The sequence below is a fragment of the Theropithecus gelada genome, chromosome 9 (genome assembly GCF_003255815.1).
Source record: "Theropithecus gelada isolate Dixy chromosome 9, Tgel_1.0, whole genome shotgun sequence".
NCBI lineage: Eukaryota > Metazoa > Chordata > Mammalia > Primates > Cercopithecidae > Theropithecus > Theropithecus gelada.
Genome location: NC_037677.1, coordinates 21,640,563 through 21,664,189, shown reverse-complemented (window position 1 = coordinate 21,664,189; position 23,627 = coordinate 21,640,563). Strand labels below are relative to the sequence as shown.

General features: G+C 36.2%; 1 protein-coding gene across 3 annotated transcripts in view; it reads right to left on the bottom strand.

The window, feature by feature from the left end:
- The window catches only part of MPP7 (membrane palmitoylated protein 7), a 292,930-nt gene that overhangs the window by 171,066 nt on the left and 98,237 nt on the right, over nt 1-23,627 (bottom strand). For all 3 annotated transcript variants that reach the window (XR_003121129.1, XM_025396590.1, XM_025396588.1), the window contains one exon: nt 19,916-20,083. Coding sequence is in view for 2 of the 3 variants with exons in the window: in XM_025396590.1 (XP_025252375.1) it covers nt 19,916-19,952 (37 nt within the window). In the remaining variant the exon portion in view is untranslated. The remainder of the gene's footprint in view (nt 1-19,915; nt 20,084-23,627) is intronic.

Sequence of the window (23,627 nt, the reverse complement as noted above, 5' to 3'; positions counted from 1 at the left end):
CCAAACATAAAGAGCCAAAAGAAGAAAATCAAGATTCAGGAACGCCTAATTCAAAGTAAAAATTTACTAAATACAATAGAAGTTTCTGCTGTCCAAAACAAAACAAAAATTTTTAAAAACCAGCATTTTTTTTTAAATAAAACAAACATGTAACTTACACCAACAGATACTTATTTTAAATGCCCAGCATGATCCAGAGCCGATTAGAATCTCAATTCCTCATTTCAGAAATATTTGAAACAAAACTAGAGAAACCAGAGAATTTCACACATTCCTTCCCTCCACCTCCATAGCACTTTTTCAAGAAATACATCTATGCCACAATCAAGGTACAAGTATCTATATCTATCGATCTAACTAGCTATATATTATAGATATTCTGAAAATTCAAGGAAAATGATGACAAAGTACAGAGCATAGATCCACCTATGCAAACTATAAAGAGAACTTCGTTTAGAACAACTTATTTCCTATTGCTTTCTCACAGCATTTGAACAAATACAAATTATTGTTTTTAAACCTAAAAAAAAAATTCAATGCTACAATGTGACACCACATTTCAAAACAATGGCATATCTAAAATGTGAAAGAATTTAAAAATACAGAAGCACAAGAAGGAAAGAAATTTTTCCAGTTCCAGAAAACTGCTTCTGTAAAAATATAATATTCTGTACAAGACAGTAGTGGTTCCTAAGAGAATAAATGGCTCAGAATTTGATGAAAGTGTTCCCGCAGCGAACAATTCACTCTGCTTGCAGATTCCAGATGCTCAACATTCCTGACATCAGAACGGAAAAATTTACTGTTAGTCTAGAGAAATTTAATATCACCATTCTTGTCATATCCCTCATAGCTTCATTATTAGTACAAGTCTGGGGAAGCCATAAACCTATGTTAAATGATAAAAAAAGATGTTCTCTGAGTTCAATCATACTCATATAAGCAACCAAAATATCTAGAAGTCATATGGAAAAAGACTTGAGAGACAGAAAAACAAATATGTATTTACGTGTTTTTTGTCTTAGTTCTCACATTTGCATTCTGTGCAGTATGGTCAGGCATCAGACCAAAACGTTTTACTATAACCTAGGGCTAATAAACACTAAAGAACATATATCGACGCCCAGAACAACACTATAAAATTTTATTATATTAATAAAATGGGATACACCAAGCTTTAAATTTTCCACTTTGTCAAAGGTAAAATAATCAGCACTATTCGGTGCCATTCATAACAGGCTGCAATTTTTCTCATTTAAAGTACGTTTTACTTCCAAAAGTACCTATAGTACACTAAAATACTAACACAACCCTGAGAGAGGCAATCTCTTTCTCACACTTTCCCTCAACTGCGAATAACTTATTAAAGTATCAGGCAAGCTGAGTTTTTAAATATGCAAAACCATCTAAATAATTATAGTATTGCAGCTTGCTTGATTTATACAATTGCTTTACACAATACAAATTGCTTTATACAATTATCTTAAAGTCTATAAATTCAGGGTGAGTTAACAGGGGAACATGCATACAATTTTACCTAACTTTCATTTTTACATGCCATCTCTAAGCTTTAAATAGGTTCCAATTTGTAATTAACTGTCAATAGTCTGTAGCTTTGCACAAAGTATTCTCTACTACCAAAATAAATATGATGGTAGTTTGATTTTTAGCAGTATTCACCCAAAATAAAAGCCATAGAAAAATGAAAATTACTTCTAAAGCTCATAAATTATGGCCTATAACTGTCCTTTCCAAAAATCGATTGCATTTACATTATATTAAAACAGTTATAGGGTTTCCTACTTGAAGTTATTGGCTATAAAAGCTAAAATGCAGTATTGACTTTATGATATTCATAGTAAGATGGGACTTATCTCAAGCATAACATGTAGTTCGACCAAAGTGGACAGTAAATCTGGATTTTACATTACATTGCAAGGTGGCAATCTAAATCTTACCTCTCATCACACTACTGTAGCCAGCATTCATTGAATTAAGTGGTAAGCAATCGACAGATCAGTAGGTGCTAACCTTGATCAGGAAGGTCATTGGTCATGGCAAGAGAAACCATGGAAGCAGAAAGTGACCTATTTGGTTGTAGAGATGATGTAATAGAAAGAGAGGTAGGCTTTTCTCGTAGAACTGTTATCATAATCAACAGAAATAAAGAATGAGTATGTAGCATCTAATTAATGCTTCCCAGTTTTGCAATGGGACAAAAGCATAAAAAACATCGAGCACATGGTTGGCTCTTAATAAGCAGTAGCTGCTATTGTCATCTTAATCATATCTTCTCAGAGGCTTGTTAGTGGAATTAAAAGGCATTTAAGTGAAAGGAAGGCTCTTAGCAGAGCTCAAGGGACAGAACAATCTTAAATGGCTTTCTTTGCAAGCATTCTCCACGAACAACCTGTTACACAATAATGCAGCCCTGAACTCCTAAAGAACCTTACGCTAACAAAAAGATGAACCCTTGCTTCAATAGGGAAAGACATTGTAGGTTAGAGAGTTTGCAACTAATAATAACTAACACATGAATTTTAGAAAAATAATCTATAAACATAATCTAAGCTGTAAATGGTTTTTTTTGGGTTTTTGTTTTTTTTTTTTTTTTTAGCTAAAAATAACAAACTGGTGGTTCACTACTGATTACCAAGCTAAATGCCTCCCAGACTTTCAATCTACACTCAGGTATTCTCTAAACAGGTGACATTTTTTTAGCAACCGAATTCATAACTATTGGGATTAAATCCTTCCCACCCAAAAGAACAAAGGAGCAGCCAGCAAAACTTCCTGAAACATAATTAAATACCCAGAAACAGACTGGTGATGCACAAAGAATTGAATACAAGATAAGGGTGGCATTTCAAATCAGTTACGCAGTGAGGAATTATTCTACCAAGAGCAGTAACTGCTGGTTCACCATTTCAGAAACAAGTGAAATCAAATAAACTAGATCCCCACATAATGAGGCAAATCCCAATAATCTCATTACATCCAAATCACGTTATGAAAATTTGGTCTAAGAGACATTCGCTAGAGTAAAAATTCCTTCAAGATACTTAAGGAGGTGACTTTTCTACAACCCCTAAATTTGTTAAGAAGAAACAAAGCAACAGGGTGAAACTCCATCTCAAAAAGAAAAATAAATAAATAAATGCACAATTTCACAGAGCTGAGAAAATTCAACTATAAGCGATGCTGGTGATGAATTAGTTTCTGAAAAACCTTTAGATAGTCTGTGCCTTATCTTAAAACATGTTCACTGGAGCTCCCTGAGCAATATTTTTTAAATCTAGGTTAATCGAGTTCTGCACTATATCGGAAAGAGAAGTTTAATACTTAATATGAGTGCTGGCAAATAAAGTATTTTAAAGTTTTTATCAATATTTTCAATAGTGCTACGCTAGCTGTTTAATTCCATCTTAACAGAATGAAATCATCTAGATTTGATCTCCATTTTTACAGGAACTGCTTACCATCCATCCCTAAAGTTATCTTCTAAGAGGAAAAATAGTCATGTTGTTTGAATGACAAAAAAGTTCATATTCACAAACAGAAAAGACTATTTTAATATTGAACAATTCTACATCAACAGGAATCTGAACTCTACCAAGACCTTAATATATTTGGTCACTCAGGCCATCACAAATCTTTTAAGGACTGAACCCTAAGATTTGTGCTAGGATTTAAAAACAAAACAAAAAAAAAGTGGCTGGGCACAGTGGCTCAGGCTTATAAATCCCAGCATTTTGGGAGGCTGAAGCAGGAGGACCACTTGAGCTCAGGAGTTTGAGACCAGCCTGGGTAATATGGTGAGACTCTATCTCTACGAAAATAAGAAATCAGCCAGGTGTAGCGGCCTGTGCCTGTAGTCCCAGCTGAGGCAGGAGGATCACTTTAGCCCAGGAGTCGAGGCTGCAGTGAGCCCTGATTGCGCCAATGCACTCCAGCCAGAGTGACAGAGTGAGACTCTGTCTCAAAAAATTAAAAATTAAAAAACTGAACAATAAAAAATAAAAAAGCAAAACTTTTCTGTGGCAATGAATATTACAATTTTTAAAACCTAGTGATTCGGCTAATTTTAGGCAGTATTACATACACATAAGCATACTGGGATCTGGGCTATAAAAATAGCCTCTCAAGTTCAAAACCAGCCCAGCCCATGTGGCGAAACCCCATCTCTAATAAAATTACAAAAATTAGCCGGATGTGGTGGTGGCCACCTGTAATCCCAGCTACTTGGAAGGCTAAAGCAGGAGAATCGCTTGAACCTGGGAGGGGGAGACTGCAGTGAGCCGGGATCGCACCACTGCACTCCAGCATAGGCAACAGAGCAAGCCTCTGTCTCTGTCTCAAAAAACAAAAAACCAAAAAAAAAAATAGCCTCCCAATATAACTAATCAAACTTATTAATATTTTATAAGACCACTGAAAAATACTCTCTTAAATTTAAGAGTCACTTGTTAGAGCATTTTCTCCTGAGCAAGAAACTGCTAGGAAGCGAGGATGGGCATTTTCCATACTGATCACTGAGCTCCAATCTTCTCAGGAAACAGTGCAAGAGATCAGATTAATTCTTGTTTCTTAAGGTGCGGCCTGCCAAACAATACGGGGTCCCAATAATCTTCCAAGAGGTCCACAAGCTGCTTCAGTAAGATTTTGTTCACCAATGCTCAAATTTGCAACATGATTATAATTTTTGCAGAAATCTCATTCCATCACTGTTCCATAAGGCTATACAAGTACTGTAGAGATTATGTTTGTCAGAGTTCTTCTAATTAACTTCCACTGTCATTTGCTTATTGCCATTTGTGTTTGGAGAATTACTGCTTTACATAATTACAATTATATTGAGCCATATATCCTACTGAGTAAAACGGATCAAAGACAGAATTAGTTCACAGTAGTAATTAAAAATAGTAAGGCAAACATAGAGGCTCCCAATCTTCTGAATATTTCTAATCTGAGTCTCAAGTGTTATAAGGCTACAAAAGAAAGTAAATATAAGGCTATTTACTTACAAACTGAAATGTATAATATTAGGCTTCATTTCAACATCTCTTCCCACCTAACACACGCCCACTCTATTAATGTCATTGGTCTTTATCTTGGATGCCATAAATGTCATTGCAAAAATGCATGATTTTGGCCAGGTGCTGTGGCTCACGCCTGTAATCCCAGCACTTTGGGAGGCCAAGGCAGGAGGATCACTTGAGGTGAGGAGTTTGAGACCAGCCTGTCCAACATGGTGAAATCCCATCTCTACTACAAATACAAAAATTAGCTGGGTATGGTGGTGCATGCCTGTAATCCTAGCTACTCAGGAGGCTGAGGTGCAAGAATCACTTGAACCCAGGAGGTGGAGGTTGCAGTGAGCCAAGATCATGCCACTGCACTCCAGCCTGGACTACAGAGTGAAACTCCATCCCAAAAAGAAAAATAAATAAATAAATACACAATTTCACAGAGCTGAGAAAATTCAACTGTAAGCACTGCTGGTGATGAATTAGTTTCTGAAAACCCTTACCCGGTTAACATCTAAGGAAGAAAAAACTAACCTGCTTGACAACATATTACACTTCAAAAGAGAACAATGTGAATATCAAAGTTTAAAAAAAAAACCTAGAGAAACTGAAGACTTCAAATTTTTTTGTTAAAATGCTCTTGTCATTGACTTTCTGGAAGTAAAACAAAGTGCTGTAACAAAATGTTGCGAGCAATATTACACCAACAAAGAAAAATTCAGCAGAATCCATTCTACGTTCTACAAATTAGCACAAAGCTAAAATTATAACCTAATATGTCCTTTATTAAATTAAAAACACGATAATTTGTTTCCCTTTTCTGGATAAAGTTCTGATCATTTTTCCTACCATTCAATATGCTCTTTCCATCCCCCATTTAACATAGATTAATTTTATATGGCCCTTTTCTGCTATTCCATTACTGTAAGATAACAAAAGCATCAATGGAGAAAGTTAACAGGATTCCAACCTTAAAACACAGTGTGAATCTACCTGTGTTAGGAGAAGTTAAACTAAAAATGCATTTAGGTAACCAAAAAATAAAGTACCAAAACATGACCATAAGAATTAGATTTTGTTTATCAAAAAAATTAAAATAAAAATTTTTTAATTCTAAATTTAAAAATTGTGAGAGCCAATTTCCCCATCCCCAGTGCTCTGTCAGTTAAGAAATTCTGTCAAACAGTGGTATAAAGCCATCAAAGTTCTCTAGTAACTTTTAAATAAAGAACACTGACCTATTCTGCAAATAAACACAAACTAGTGCTTTCAAGGATAAAAACTGGTAGTCACTAAATGCAGAGATGAAGAACTACATACAGTGCTGGGACAATGGGATTTCCACATACAGAAGAATGAAGTTCAACCCTTACCTCACACCACATACAAAAATTAGCTCAAAATGGATCACCGACCTAAATATTTGAACTAAGACCATAAAACTCTTAACAAGAAAACATAGGAGTAAATCTTCATTACCTTGTAGTTGATAATGGATCCTTAGATATGTCACCAAAAACATAAGCAACATAAGAAAAAACTGATAAACTGAACATCAAAATTAAAAACATTTGTCCATCAAAGGACATTATCAAAAAAGTGAAAAGACAACCTACAATGCAGGAGAAAATATTTGCAGATCATAAATGTGATAAGTGTTTAATATCCAGAACATAGAGAGAACAGGGAAACTCAACAAAGACAATCCAATTAAAAAATGGATAAAAAACTTGAGTAAACATTTCTCTAAAGAAGACAAATGGCTAAAAAGTACATGTAAAACTGCACAATGTCATTAGTCATTAGGGAAATGCAAATCAAAATCACAATGAAAAATCACTCCACACTGTCCTACAATGGCTATAATCAAAAATTACAGGAAATAACAAATGCTGATGAGGATGTGGAGAAATTGGAACCCTCACATATTGCTGGTAGAAATGTAAAATGTTTCAGCATCCATGGAAAATAGGTTGGTGGTTCCTTAAAAAGCTAAACACAGAATTACCATATGACCAGGAAACTACACTCACAGAGATATACTTATTTTTGTGACAACGAATATTACATTTTTTAAACCTAGTGACTTGGCTAATTGTGGGCAATATTATATACACATAACCATCTAAATCAAGGACTCAACGAGATACCTGTATCGCAATGTTCATTGTAGCATTACACACAATAGCCAAAATATGGAAATATCTCAAGTGTCCACCAACTGATAAATGGATAAGCCAAATGCAGTATATACATACAATGGAATATTATCCACCAGAAAAAGAAATTAATTTCTGATACATGCTACAACACAGATGAACCCTGAAAACATTATGCTAAGTAAAATAAGTCAGTGAAGACAAAGACAACTACTCTATGATTCCACTTACATGAAATATCTAAAATAGACAAATTCTAGAGACAGAAAGTAGAATGGTGATTGACATGGGTTGGAGGGAGAGGGACAGGTAAAGTTACCCTTTTTTTTTTTTTTTTTTGAGCCTCACTCTGTCACCCAGGCTGGAGTGCAGTGGTGCAATCTTGGCTCACTGCAACCTCCACCTCCCAGGTTCAAGCTATTCTCATGACTCAGCTTCCCAAGTAGCTGGGATTACAGGGGCGTGCCACCATGCCTAGCTAATTTTTGTATTTTTGGTAGAGACGGGGTTTCACCATGTTGCCCAGGCTGGTCTCGAACTCTTGATCTCAGGTGATCCACCCACCTTGGCCTCCCAAAGTGCTGGGATTACAGGAGTGACCCACCGCACCCAGCCAGGTCAAGTTACTCTTAATGAGAACTGAGTTTCTGTATGGGATGGAAAGAATGTTTAGGAAGCAGATAGTGGTGATGATCATAAAACATTTTGAATGCAATTAATTACACTGAATTTTACACTTAAAAATGGTAAAAATGGCACATTTTATATCATACATATTTTATCTCAATAAGAAAACCTTAAAAATGAAAAATAAACTACATAGACATCATTAAACATTGCACTCCTTACAGCAAAAACAGAATTCACACTATTGCCATAAAGATTCTAAAGTGAGCAACGAAATGAAACACAAATATTATGCACTGATAAAGATTATTGATAAAATTCCTATATGAAAGGACTTTTTTTTAACAGTGAAGGCATGCAATGTAGTAAACTAATCACTATTATGTATGCTTGCTAGCGATATTTTACCTTACCATTAAAGGAAGCTACGGATATGACAAACATTGAGACATACTCTCTGCACGCAGGAAAGACATTGTAAGAAAAGAGTACTCAGTGATTTTGCTTTTGTTTATCACTGAAAACCCCATAATACCTGGAGAGGACTTTTTCACTTAGTTCTAAATATTTTGTGAGTAGTGACAAGGACAACAGTAAGACAGTAAGTGTACCGATTCACTGTTAAAGAACACAAGCTCTGTGTACAAGGAAGTACATTACTCCCAAAAAGAAGGTATTCCCAAATGCCAGTTCATACACCACTTCTTGTTCATAGAGAAAAGCTTGCAGTCAACTATGTGCATAACAATCTTTTTTTAAATTTAATTTTTATTTTCAGTTCCGGATACATGTGTAGGATGTGCAGGTTTGTTACATACATGTAAATGTGTGCCATGATGGTTTGCTGCACCTATCAACCCATCACCTAGGTATTAAGCCCAGCATGTAGCTATTTTTCCTGATGCTCTCCTTTCTCCCATCCCCTACCCCTGACAGGCTCCCATGTGTGTTGTTCCCCTCCCTGTGTCCATGCATTCTCATTGTTCAGCTCCCACTTACAAGACAGAACACGTAGTGTTTGGTTTTCTGTTCCTGTGCAAGTTTGCTGAGGCTTCCAGCTCCAACCATGTCCCTACAAAGGACATGGTTGATCTTGTTCTTTTTTATGGCTGCACAGTATTCCATGGTGTATATGGACCACATTTTCTTTATTCAGTCTATCATTGATGGACATTTGGGTTGATTTCATGTCTTTGCTATTGTGAATAATGCTGAACATAATGCTATTCATAATGTCACAGTGAAGACATGCATGGATGTATCTTTGTAACAGAATGATTTATATTCCCCTGGGTATACACCCAGTAATGGGATTAGTGGGTCAAATGGTATTTCTGTTTCCAGATCTTTGAGGAATTGCCACACTGTCTTCCACAACAGTTGAACTAATTTACACTCTCACCAACAGCATAAAAGCATTTTTATTTCTCTACAGCCTCGCCAGCATCTGTTGTTTCTTGACTTTTTAATAATTGCCATTCTGACCGAACTACACGCCCAACAATCTTAATTTGCTCCAAAAGGCAACTGAAAAGTATGAATATGAACATGTCAAATCAGCAAAGTATACTTCCTAAGCAAACTGATCTATAGTGCAAACAACTTGAACACTGGCCAAACATTTTTAAAAGAACTAAGCAGCATTTCTTGGCCAGGCACGGTGGTTCACATCTGTAATCCCAGCACTTTGGGAGGTCAAGGTGGGTGAATCACCTGAAGTCAAGAGTTCAAGATCAGCCTGGCCAACATGGTGAAACCCCGTCTCTACTAAAAATACAAAAATTAGCCGGGTGTGGTGGCGCATGCCTGTAGTCCCAGACTCAGGAGGTAGAGGCATGAGAATCACTGGAACCCAAGAGGCAGAGGTTGCAGTGAGCTGAGATCACACCACTGCACTCCAGCCTATACGACGGAGTGAAACTCCATCTCAAAAAAAAAAAAGAAAAAGAAAAGAAAAAGAACTAAGCAGTTGCTTCTTATAAAAAATAAAAAATTATCATTGAAATTAAAAACTTAACCCCAGCATGTAAAGGAGATCAATAAAGCTCAAAAAAGAATTAACCAAACAGAAGATAGGTGAGAATTACTCAAAGGGCTGATGGAAAGACCAAAAAAGACTGAAATAAATAAGAGGGATAAGAAAGATAAGGGATAGAAGAAATGTCTTACGCATATTTAACTGGCACACTAGAATGATAGGAGAGAGGAAGAATGAAGTACAGATAACATTTTAAAAGATTAACAGCTGAAAATTTTCCAGAATTCACAAAATACACGGATATATAAGCATTCAAAAGGTCAAATGAATTCTGGGTAAGGCATAGAAAGTGAAATTCCACCTAGACACAGAATAGTGAAAGTGCAGACAGCTAAGAAAAAAAGAAAATAGTAAGAACAGCCAGAGAAAGAAGCCAGATTACTTCCAAAGACAGAGCCTGACAACTGACTTTTAAATAGCCACTTTGAATATATAATTTCATTGCTTCTTGTTTTCAGCACACTGAGGAAAAAATAATAACTGCTAACCTAGCATTATGTGCTTGGTAAAAACTACTTCCAAGAATGAGCGCAAATAAAAACATTTTCAGCAATAACAGAGACAGTTTGATAGCAGTAGACCTTCAAAATCGGAAATTCTAAGGATTTTTACTGTAAGCAGATGGAAAAACCATGGTGGATGAAAATGCTGAGTTGTGAGTTGGAGGTAAACAAAGAAAATGGTAATATGTGAGGAACTCTAAATGAATACTGATAATATAAAACTGTGACAATGGGCTGGGCGCGGTGGCTTACGCCTGTAATTCCAGCACTTTGGGAGGCCGAGGCGGGTGGATCACGAGGTCAGGAGATCAAGACCATCCTGGCTAACACAGTGAAACCCGTCTCTACTAAAACTACAAAAATTAGCCGGGCATAGTGGTGGGCGCCTGTAGTCCCAGCTACTCGGGAGGCTGAGGCAGGAGAATGGCATGAACCCGGGAGGCAGAGCTTGCAGTGAGCCGAGATTGAGCCACTGTACTCCAGCCTGGGCAACAGAGCAAGACTCCATGTCAAAAAAAAAAAAAAACTGTGACAATGATATCTTCAAGGTCTGGGTTTTTTATTTAAAATAGAGAATGAAAATACATGACACAGTAGCATGTAAGTTGGGAACATATGAAGTAGAAGTCTTTTAAGGTCCTTAGCTTGTCCATGGTGACAACAAAGGCAGTGTTTAATGCTGAAATTTTACAATAAAGGATTCAAGTAATATTGAAGGAAATTACCAAAAGAACAGAAAGAGAATTTCTAACATCAAGAAAGTTAGAGGGGAAAAACGAAAATGATAGAGATATTCTAATCAATCCAAAGAAGATAAAAATAACAGAAAAAAAGGAAGAATAGGACAAAGAGAAAGCACAAAATGGGATGGCAGATTTTAAGTTTTAAAAGTCAGTCATTATGTTAACTGTATTGAAAATACTCTAGTTGAAAGCAAAGATTGGTGCAACCCCAAAAAGCTTCAATTACAAGCAATTCACAAGAGCTCTATCAATACATCAGGAACACAGAAAAGTAAAAGGATAGAAAAAGATAAGCCACTCAGTGCTAACAGAAAAAAAAAAGTATACACTTCAATATAAAATTTTTTTAAAGGCTTAATTTACCAACAAAATAACATATTTAAATATACAAAAGAAAGCCAGGCGCAGTGGCTCACGCCTGTAATCCCAGCACTTTGGGAAGCTGAGGCAGGCAGATCACTTGAGGTCAGAAGTTCAAGACCATCCTGGCCAACATGGTGAAACCCCATCTCTACAAAACAAATACAGAAAGTTAGCTGGCATGATGGTGCATGCCTGTAGTCCCAGCTACTCCAGAGGCTGAGGCAGGAGAATTGCTTGAACCCAGGAGGTGGAGGTTGCAGCGAGCCAAGATTGTGCCACTGCACTCCAGCCTGGGCGACAAAGAGAGACTCTGTCTCAAATAAATAAATAAACTAAACAAAAACTGATAGAACTACAAGATAAATCCATAATCGCTGAGGGAGATTTTTAAAACTACTTATCTTGGTAACTGAAAGAATAAGCAACAACAACAAAAAATCAATTAGAATACAGAATATTTGAATGACTTAATTAATAAGCTTGACCTAATAGACACATATGGAAAACTACACTCAATAATTACAGAATATACCTATTGTTAAACACTTTCAGAATACTTATTGAAATTAACCATATGTCTAGCCATAAGTCTAAACAAATTTCAAAGGACTAAAATGGTGCAAATTCAGCTTTCTGACCACAAAGCAATTAAGTTAAAAAATCAGTAACAAAAACAAAAACTGAAAAAACCTCTTATGCAAATTTTTTATTCTAAATAATCAATTACAAAAATTCTAAAGCAAAGGAAACACTTAATAAAATTAGAAAACAGTTTTAAATTATACCACAAATAAAGCCAATAAAACTTAGTGAGAAATAGTCTTAAATGTGAACATTAGGAAAAGGGAAAGATTAAATATTCATAAACAAAATATTTCTAGAAATTAGAAAAAGAACATTAAAAACTAATGAAATAAAAACAAATGTACAATACAGAAAATAAAGCCGTAAGTTTTACATCTAAAAAGACTAATAGAATTGACAAAACTCTCACAAAATTAAGAGGAGAGAGGAAGAGAGTGCAAAAATTACCAACATCAGGACCAAAAACAAAAAAAAAGCATCAATATAGAAACTACAGGTATGAAGTAATAATAATATGAATAATTTTTCCCAAAAAATTTGAAAATTCTGATAAAATAGACAGTCTTAGAAAACTGTAATTCACCAAAATTGACTCAAGAAGAAACAGAAAGCTAGAATATTCTTTTAACTTTTAAAATGAATGAATTAGTTACCAAAAATCATATCAAAAAGAAAATTCCCAGGTACAGCTGACCTAAGTTAATTTCAATCTTTCACAAACTCTTCCACAGAAGAGGAAAGGCTCCTCCCAATACACTACACGAGACCAGCATGACTTTGTGAAATTTGGGAAAGAATGAAAAAGTGAAATTACAACTGAACTCACTCATCAACACAGATCTCAAATTCTAAACAAAATACAAGCAAACCAAATCCAGAAATATATAAAAAGGACAGTAAATTATGACCAAATTGGGTTTATCCCTAGAATGCAAGTTGGTTTAACATTCAAAAATCAATGTAAGGCCAGGCACAATAGCTCACACCTGTAATCCCAACACTTTGGGAGGCCAGTGGTGGAATGATTACTTGAGCCCAGAAGTTTGAGACCAGCCTGGGCAACACAGGAAGACCTTGTCTCTACAAAAAAAAAAAAAAAAAAAAAATTAGCCAGGCATGGTGGCATGCACCTATAATCCCAGCTACTTGAGATACTGAGGCAGGAGCATCCTAGGAGTTTGAGGCTGCAATGAGCTACAATTGCACCACTGCACTCCAGCCTGGGCGACAGAGTGAGACCCTGTCACTTAAAACACACACACGCGTGCGCACACACACACACACACACAAATTGATTGGTAATGTAAGATGGATTGGATTGCTTTTCTCTTCTCTTAAAGAAAATAGTACACATGAAGAGGCAAGCAAAGAGTAGACAGCCAAAAATATAGAAGAAAAAGCTTTATGGAGGTGTGTCAGGGAGTTAATTTTTTTTAAAATTATACTTTTCTCCTGGATTCTATAATACTTGTTATATGTAGCCACTTTTGAAAATTTACAATGTGTTTTCATTTTTTTTCATTCTAAATAAATATTCACTTTCAAACTAAAAACTTCTTATGGTATAATTCCATTTATAAAGTTCAACCAGCAAAATTAAACCATATTGCCTATGAATGCTTATATAAATCATAAACTCTGCCTTACGCGGAGTGTGAGGTAGGAGTCATTAAGGGGGTTGGGAAGACTGTGACTGAGAAGAGATACGCAGGCTGCCTTCAAGGTGTTGGAATTTTTGACCTAGGTGGATGTTGGTCACGTGGATATGACCAGGTCACATGGATGCTGGCTTATAACCACTTTTAAAACGCTACTTATAAAGGTTTTTTATGTGCATTTCTGTACCTATATTATATTTCACATTATATGATGCTTGTATAAATCATAATGAAATTACAAAACTGAAACTAATATAGGTATTATGCAGGAAAGGACTGACTCCATAAGATTAAAAACTATAAAGATACTATGGCACTATCCCGGGAATAAAAATAAAATCAACTCTCTAGCTAATAAAAGTTGTTTCCCATGGGTTAACAATTCTGATACTGCTATACTGGTACACATACACTGGGACTGAACAATTAAGTAAATCTGTGGTGGATGGTAGTAGCAGGTTTTCCACTGTTGGAGGGGGAAGAGGCTACAATGATCTATTTGCTAATGATTAGAGTTGAAAACATCAATGAGAACTCATATTTAGTTTAGTATAGTTACAGATGATTACACATAGAAATGTTCATATATGCTTATGTGTGTGTACGCATGGGTTAACCTACACACATACATTTCTTTGCTCATCAGCTGAAAGAGCCTTAAAGAAACAACAGTCCGGCTGGGCGCAGTGGCTCACGCCTGTAATCCCAACACTTTGGGAGGCTGAGGCAGGCGGATCACAAGGTCAGGAGATCGAGACCATCCTGACTAACACGGTGAAACCCCGTTTCTACTAAAAAAAAATACAAAAAATAGGCCGGGCGCGGTGGCTCAAGCCTGTAATCCCAGCACTTTGGGAGGCCGAGACGGGCGGATCACGAGGTCAGGAGATCGAGACCATCCTGGCTAACACGGTGAAACCCCGTCTCTACTAAAATACAAAAAAAAAAAAATTAGCCGGGCGAGGTGGCGGGCGCCTGTACTCCCAGCTACTTGGGAGGCTGAGGCAGGAGAATGGTGTGAACCCGGGAGGCGGGGCTTGCAGTGAGCTGAGATCCGGCCACTGCACTCCAGCCTGGGCAACAGAGCCAGACTCCACCTCAAAAAAAAAAAATACAAAAAATACAAAAAATTAGCCAGGCATGGTGACGGGCGTGTGTAGTCCCAGCTACTCGGGAGGCTAAGGCAGGAGAATGGCATGAACTTGGGAGACGGAGCTTGCAATAAGCCGAGATAGCGCCACTGCACTCCAGCCTGGGTGACAGAGCAAGACTCCGTCTCAAAAACAAAAAGAAAAAAAAAAAAAAAGAAACAATACTCCAAGGCTGAGTGCGGGGCCTCATGCCTGTAATCCCAACACTTTGGGAGGCTGAGGCAGGAGCATCACTTGAGCTCAGGAGTTTGAGACCAGCCTGGGCAACACAGGGTAACCCCATCTCTACCAAGAAGAAAAGAATTGAAAAGAAAAAAGAAAGGAAAGGAGAGGGAGAGGGAGAGGGAAAGAAGAGAGAAGACAGAGGAGAGAGGAGAGAGAAGGGAGGAGGGAGGAGGGATGAGAGAGGAGGGAGGAGAGAAAAGAAACGAAACGAAACCAAAGGAAAAAGAAACAACACTCCAGTAGCGATGAGCAAACCTATTGCCCAGATCTTGGTTTCTAAGCCCATTCCCCAACGAAAGGAAGGAGAGCTCCTTAGAGAAATGTCTACTTCTAGGACTGAGGCAGGAAATATACAAGATGAGCCAAGAATATTTGTAGTATCAAAAGTAAGGAAGTGATAAAAACAAATGAGCGCACGTTGATGGGGGTTATCAAAGAAGCCACCTCAAAGAGCTCCCAAGGGCCAAAGCTGGAACAATTTGAGCAACAAAATAAAGTAGTCATGGCTTATAACCCAAATTACAAAATAAGTATCCATGACTCCATATTGATCTGAATGATTGAATAAATTAATAAATGGGAGAGAAAAGACAAAGAATTCCAAATAATCTAGATAGCCCCTTTACCCTAAAGGAGGAGAAACGGCACACGCTACTCTAAGTGTGGGCTGCATAGAGAGACTTTTTCCAAAGATTACAGTATGGAAAGGATGAAAAAAAGAGTAATTCTTACAGTGGAGAAACCTGACAAACAGTACATTAGGCAGGTCACCAACATTAATGTCAACAGTTATAAATCGAGTTGATAGAATGTACCCTCACTGTGATATGACGACAATGGCCCTTCACCACTGTGACCTGACCCCACAAACACATAACCCCAATCTTTTCACAAGCAAAATATCAGACAAATTCCAGGAGAGGGGAATCCTTACACTATACATGACCAGAACTCCTCAAAACTCTCAAGGTCGTCAAAATCAACGACCGTCTTTTGGGTTTTGTTGTTTTTTGTTTTGTTTCATTGTTTTTTTTCGAGACAGGGTCTCACTCCATCATCCAGGCTGAAGTGCAGTGGTGCGATCACTGCTCACTGCAGCCTGGACCTCCCAGGCTCAGGTGATCCTCCCACCCCAGCCTTCCAGGCAGCTGGACCTACAGGCACATGCCACCATGGCCCAGCTAATTTTTTGTATTTTTAGTAGAGATGTGGTTTCCACCAGGTTGCCCAGACTGGTCTCAAACTTCTGGGCTCAAGAGATCTACCCACCTCAGCCTCCCAAAGTGCTGGGATTAAGGTGTCAGCCACTGTGCCTGATTTCTAAAGTCTTAGAAACCATTATGGCCAAGAGAAGTTTAATGAGAGTTGACAACTAAATGTAATATGGTATTACAAATGAGATCCTGGAACAAAAAAAAAAAAAAAAAAAATGACATTAACGGAAAATGAAGGAAATCTGAATAAAGTATAGATTTTAGTTAATAATCATGTTCAATATCGTTTCTCCAATTAAAATGAATTTACCATACTAATGTAAGACGCTAATAACAGGGGAAACTAAGGCAAGGCATATTGAAACTCTGTACTGTCTTCATAGTTTTTCTGTAATTCTAAAATTGCTCTAAAAAATAATCTATTAAAAAAATTTAATATAATCAACAGATCATTACAGCCAAGGAAGAGAACATAGAACATACATGTAATGCTGAATTATGATAGAGGGGATATTAAAAATATACATGGAAAGAACAGACTATTGAATAAGTGATCTGGGGATTACTTGGTGGGCCACATGAAAAAATAAAATCAGATGAGATTAGACTCTACTGCCATGCTCCACATATAGATTGCAGTTGGATTACAATTTCAAATGTGTAAAAACAAATCTTTAAAATAACTACTAAAAATCTTAGAGAATATCTTCATAATCCTGGCATAGGAAAGTCCTTCTTAAGCAGAAGAAAAGTAGCATGCAAATCAATACAGAAAAGATTGATTTGACTACAAAAAAGTTTTCAACTATTATAGAAGAAATGTTATTATTTAAGGAATAAAAAGGACAAATGACTGACCAGAAGAAATGGTGTTCAACCTATAATGGCTCAAAGGATTAATATACAAAATATAAATACATTCTGCATGTAAATTAGAAAATGATAAACCAGTACAAACAATGGGGAAGAGATATGAATAGATGAATCATAGAGGAATGGCAATGAAACAAATGAAAATACGCTAGCTATCAGTAGTAATGCACATTTCACACTTAAGAGTTCATGTTTTTCCCAACAGATTGGTAAAACTTATAAAGATGGACAATATTTAATATTGCCAAGAATGTAGGGGAAAGGATCTTTAATACCCTGACCGTAGATTATTTGGTGGTTTAACCACTCTGGAAGACAATTTGACATCATTAAATGTGTACATCTTCCCTTCCAAAAAAATTTACAAAAGGAGCAAAACCAGGCTTTCGTTAACAGCAATATGGTTCACTAAATAGCGATATGATGGAAAAGTATGCATTAGTTTAAAAGAATGAGATAAATATATAGATGTATAGAGAGATTATAGATAAACATGTGTAAACACACAAACACTTTTCTATATTTAACATGGGAATATCTCTCCAAGAATATAGTTTGGTGTAGAAAAAAAGTTGAATAATACTAAATAGGGCATAACAAAATCTGTGACTAAAAAGAAAAGGAAAAGAGACTCAAGAACCATGTATTTATGACATATACATGCAAGTACTGAATGAACAGGAAACTCTTACAGGCTACTTATCAAACGGAGAAAAAAAAAATGAGATCGGGGAAAGCGGCATGTTTTTATGTATTACTTGTATAATAAGATTTTTTTTTTTTCTTAGTGAAATAAGCAAGAAGGGAAAGAAGGAGTAGTAAAAGTTTTACACGAAATGTATTTTCCCAAATGAGCAATCCATGTATCTAGGCTGCTGTTAGTCGGGTGCCTTGCTCCTGTGGCACCAGGGTCTGAGTCTAACTCTGTTCCCCTGGAAACCTGATAACAGGATGACATCAGCCATACTGCTAAGCAACGCTGCTTAGGGGAAAAATGACCCCTGACTGGCCAGTTGCAAACATCAGATGCATACGCCGTACTTTGCGGCTTCTGTAAATGCAGAGACTCTTGTCTTCTGTGCTTCGCTCAAACCTTGTGGGGAGATAAGGTCAAAAAACATCATAAAGCAAGGTGTCATTCAGATTGGCACTTTAGATTTGCACTAAGCGAGCTGTCTGTGTGTGGAAAAGCCCTTTTTAAATTCTTGATAGCCTATGCTATTTTTCATGACTGACATCTAAACTGCCTTATAAACTATAAATACTCCATTTTAATCCTCCTTCAAGTAATATGTAAGCAACAATATTTTGCATTCAATTAAACTAAGGCATTTGGGGTGAACAGCAAGGTTTAAAACATATTCATTACACAACTGTAGTAAATTTATGGTTCACATAAATTTTATCCATAATTTCCCAAAGCACCATGGAAAGTTAAATCATTCATTTTTATAAAGTAGAACACAATGTGGGACTATATAAAACCTAAAAAGGAGAAAAAAATTTCCAAAGGGTCTGACTTCCAAGTTACGGTCTTGAGAAAGAAAAGCTTTACGTAATTTAACAATCAAACTTCTTGCTGACAAAAACGAATCCTCAGTGTAAATCATAATGGAAAAAAAAAAAATCATTCTTGATAGATAAAGATGAGACAAAAAAAACAAAACAAAACAAAAAAAAAGACGGGACAAAACTTGCCAACATATAACTACGGATATGCCCGAAATGGCAAAGAATTACATTTGCAAATAGTGCAAATGAAAATGCCAGTGTAACATAATACAAGATAAAACTGAATTTGTGTTTTGGCATTTTTGAGATTATAGCACCAGTCATTGTAATTGTCCCGCCTGAGACAGTCATCTCGGCTGGTTAGAGAGCTATATCAACCAAATTCAGGATGGCCCCATATAAAACAGAGAACATTCCTTTTCGTCATACTGTGTTATCAGTTCTTTCAAGGGGCTTTAAAAATGCATGACAGAGGCCCCCAACCCCATTTACATTTTGTTTTAGTAGTTCTTAGAGGCATCCCAGGATTCTACACTTTGAAAAAGTGCTGATTCTGGTCCAGAATAGGACCTCAAAGAGGCATCTACCACCACACTTCTACTTCCCTGAATCAGATCAGAAGGGGAGGATTTTATGTACACATGCGTGCATGTGAGTTTTTTTTCCTTTCTTAGAAATATCTACTCTAGGTATCTCAAAGTCTTATAACTGATAATAACATGAAATGTTTGTTAGTTTTAACTGAATCCCTTAACGATATATATCAATTTCAGGATAGTTTTACCTCTGGTGACAGAGAGAAAACAGAGAACTGGGGTAAGGATAATGGTTTAATTCTTAAAGAAAAAAAGAGAAAAATCAGAATCAAGTGTGGCAAACAGTTCCTACCTGTTATACAACTGAGTGAAGGATAATATGGGTATCACAGTATTTGCCATACTTTTCTGTAAGTTTCAAATGCTTAATTTTTTAAATTAAATGCACAGAATTATTCTAAAAGCAAGACAGAACGAGAGCATCAGCACACGCCATCACTACCTGGAGAAAGAGGCAGGGAGCCCATGTCCTCCAGTAACTGTTACCTAGGAGGGCATCCCTGAGTTGATCTCATGCCCCTAGAGTTGGTGACAGAGAAACAAGTATGATCTGCCTGAATGCTTAAAGCAATGTTGTATTTCACTGTGAACAAGATTTAAGCAAAGATGGAATAAGAACTGCCCCTCTTGGGGTCACATACCGGTGTCACTCCCAGATCCTGTTGACAAAGCTGGCATGATGCAAGGTGTAGGAACAGGTCAGCCGACCGCTCTCCAGACACCCTGCCCTCAGACAGCCACAGGGAATTCCAATTCAACAGCCTGCAGCCACGTTGTCTACCAAGATCTGTATATTTTGTAAGCCGTTTCTAGAAAGGAAAGAAACATTTATCTTTTTAAAAAAGGGACTGTCACCAAATCACAACATTCTGTAACTAATTCAAAATTCTCATCCCAATCACTATTGGAGACATCACAACTCTTCAGAATTTTTTCTACAGACCACATGCAAACACGAACTGTGAGAGTTTCTGGTCTTGATGAGCAACTTCTGATTGAAAGCGTGAATATTCTGAATGTGTGTGTTGAGGCTTCCTTAAAGATTTTTACATTTGGGTTGTGGAATGCTGACTGGATACATGGATAATTTTAAGAAGCTTCTGTAAGTCAATGCCATTCTCAACTTCATTCCCTGTGTTACCATAATTCTCAGCTATATTTCTAAACGTAGAACAGAGACTATATAAATTGTCAGAAACTTATAATTAACTTTTTTTTTTTTTGATACGGAATCTTACTCTGGCACCCAGGCCGGAGTGCAGTGGTGCGATCTCGGCTCACTGCAACCTCTGCCTCCTGAGTTCAAGCAATTCTCCTGCCCCAGCCTCCTGAGGAGCTGGGATTACAGATGCCTGCCACTAACCCTGGCTAATTTTATTTTTTTATTTATTTATTTTTTTTAAATAGAGACGGGGGTTTCACCAGGTTGGGCAGGCTGGTCTTGAACTCCTGACCTCAAGTCATCCACCCGCCTCAGTCTCTCAAAGCGCTGGGATTACAGGTGTGAGTCACCGCACCCAGCCTAATTGTATTTTTTTAAATAGCTCATCCTAATATGACAAATGCATGGTTCTCTAACTGAAGTCTGCAACTAACCTTGAAGGAATATTTACTAGAATGGAAGCAAGATGTTATTATAGATTTACAGAAATGTTAGTAATCCAAAGTAAATCTAACAATCCAAGCTAGCATACACAAGTAAATTCCTTTAGTAAAAACTAACCCTTGCTGTATCTGGAAAAATATTAACTTTTTTCAGTAACTGTCTTAACTAGTGTTTATCCTCAGATAAGCGGTAAAGGCAGTAGAGCATATTAGTTAAGAACAAGGGATCTAGAGTTTGACCTAATCTTTAATGCTGCTAGTTCTGTGATCTTCAGCAAGGAATTTCATCTTCTTAAGCCTTAACTTCCTTATACGCAAACAGAGACATGAGTAAATTAGAACTGTTCGGTAATTAAATATACTCATGTAATGCAGTGTCTGACACATGGTAAATAAACAAGAAACACTGGTTGTTAGGGTTTTTTTAATTCAGGTAATGAGATTATAAAACGAAAACATAAAAGAAAGTAGCAAGATTAAAATTTACATTGGCCTAACACCTAGAGGGAGGCCATCTGGTTTAAATTTGGATCACCCCTGGCTAATAATGGAAAAAGTACTCCATTTACATTTTTGTAGAAATCAGAAGAACCACACAATGTGTTTTCAGTTCATTTTTAACACACTTTCCTCAATTCTCTATAAAGCAAATTCAGTAATTTAGAAGCATATTTTTAACATATATTAACAACAACAAGAAAACATTGGAAACACTGGAAAAACTGGTTCACATCAATTCTTAAAGCCTTTAAAGTTGCTGATTCAAACTGCAGAATAAAGAGAAATGAACTTGCCAAATTTTACTTTTAAAAATCCAAACTGTAAGATTCTATTAAAGCCTTCTAAATTTGTTTTTTAATTGTTAAAGTGAAAATTAGTATTAAAAACTTCACCATCAAAGGGATTATTTTAGATCAGACTATCTGCTGCAATACCTTGAATTTTGCTTTATGTTACTGCAAAGGCTGACATAGTTAAAACATGCATACACATCCATACAGAAAACAGTGCTAATTTAAAATATGAGAATTGTTATTTGAAATACCAAATGAAAATATAGCTAAGTTAAAAATTAAACATGTGAGGCAAGATTTCACTAATGCACATGTATGGAGCTGTTTTTTCTAATAATTTTGAAAGCAACTTTGCTTTGCCTTCACAAATTATTCTAAAAATCAGGATGAAGATTCAACTACAGGAAAATATTCCTTGTACAAAGCAAGGCTAGAAATGAAGTAATTCAAAGTCAAAAAAAAAAGACTGTATAATTTAAAGAACACAGTTAATTAGTAGACTTTTGTTTTGCTAATAGAAAAAAACAAAAATCAATTAAAATTTCTAAAATGTCTGCAGACACATTTGTAACATTAGGCCAATATATATGTATGTATGTATGTGAGTAGGTATTTATTATATGTGTGTGTATATATATGGAATTTAAGGTCTTTATGTCACGAGAAAAGCCTAAACTCATATGGTATAGATTGCACATATGCTATACCATCTATACCATGCAACCTATCACTTTCTACACAGCTTAAAGAACTTACAATGTTTCACATTTATAAACCATACACACCATATAATAAGACAACATATGCTTATATCAATTAGAATTTCATATAGTTTGAAACATTCATATTCCATTAATACTGAAGACCTTACATTCCACATCAAAACATCCTTTTGAGCTGGTGTTGCTGCTGTTCATCTATGCCACATACGAAAAGCTCTCGCATTTCTTGCTTTTTATTTCATAATGAACACTCAAGGTTAAATTTTTCCAAAGCTGTGTTATTTACTACAAAGCAATTATCTTTTAAGTATACATACTACAAAGTAATCATCTCCTCAGACCATATACGAGTACATGATTTGACAGAATCCTAACCAGTAATACTTTGTATTTTGTGGAATGAAGCAAAGTTGCTAGGTTTAACTTTCAAACTGAGTTAAATTTTTGTAGTAATGATGTTATTTTCTTTGGCGAAATTCATTGAAAATGCTTTGGAATTTGTCGGAATGCAGCCATAATTATTACTGACTGTTGTATGGAATCAATTTACTACAACACAAAAATACCAGCTGTTACAGTATGTCCTGAGAGGGATTACCGAATATTCTTAAATTGAAGTTCAATCCATCTTTCCATAAAAAAGAGAAAGACCCAAAAGCCAGGAACATAACAGCAGTATCAAGTGCACCTGAAGCATTTACAATGCCCAATAGAACGATTACAACCCTCCTTTAAAAGGGCTTATTTTTGAAATTTCATTATTCCAGTTGTACCTTGCTTCTATATATCACACTGTATCAGGTTCCTCTGGCATTGATCATGTGGAAACAGTGAACTATGTGAAGGTCTATGAGCTTACAACCTTCCATTTCTACCCGCCCTGGGTAACTCTTAACGCTCCCATGGCACTCATGACATCTAGTGGTCAACCACAGAAGTGCAAGTGTTTAAAACTTGTTTTCAGTAAATAACTTAATTCCATCGTCTGCAACATTTTTTATTAATGTGAACATATACACACACACACAGTTAATACATATGAACAAGAAATCAAGTAATTTTCAAATACATTTCCTCTATATTTGGGTAAGTGTTCAAGAATATGAAAACTTGTAATTAACTGTCATCATAAACTAGTTTAATAATTATGTTCCCAATCTATCATTTCAGAAGAGTAAGTGTGCTCAGAAATCCAACTGTAGATTATTTCACCAGATACACGTACTCAAAAG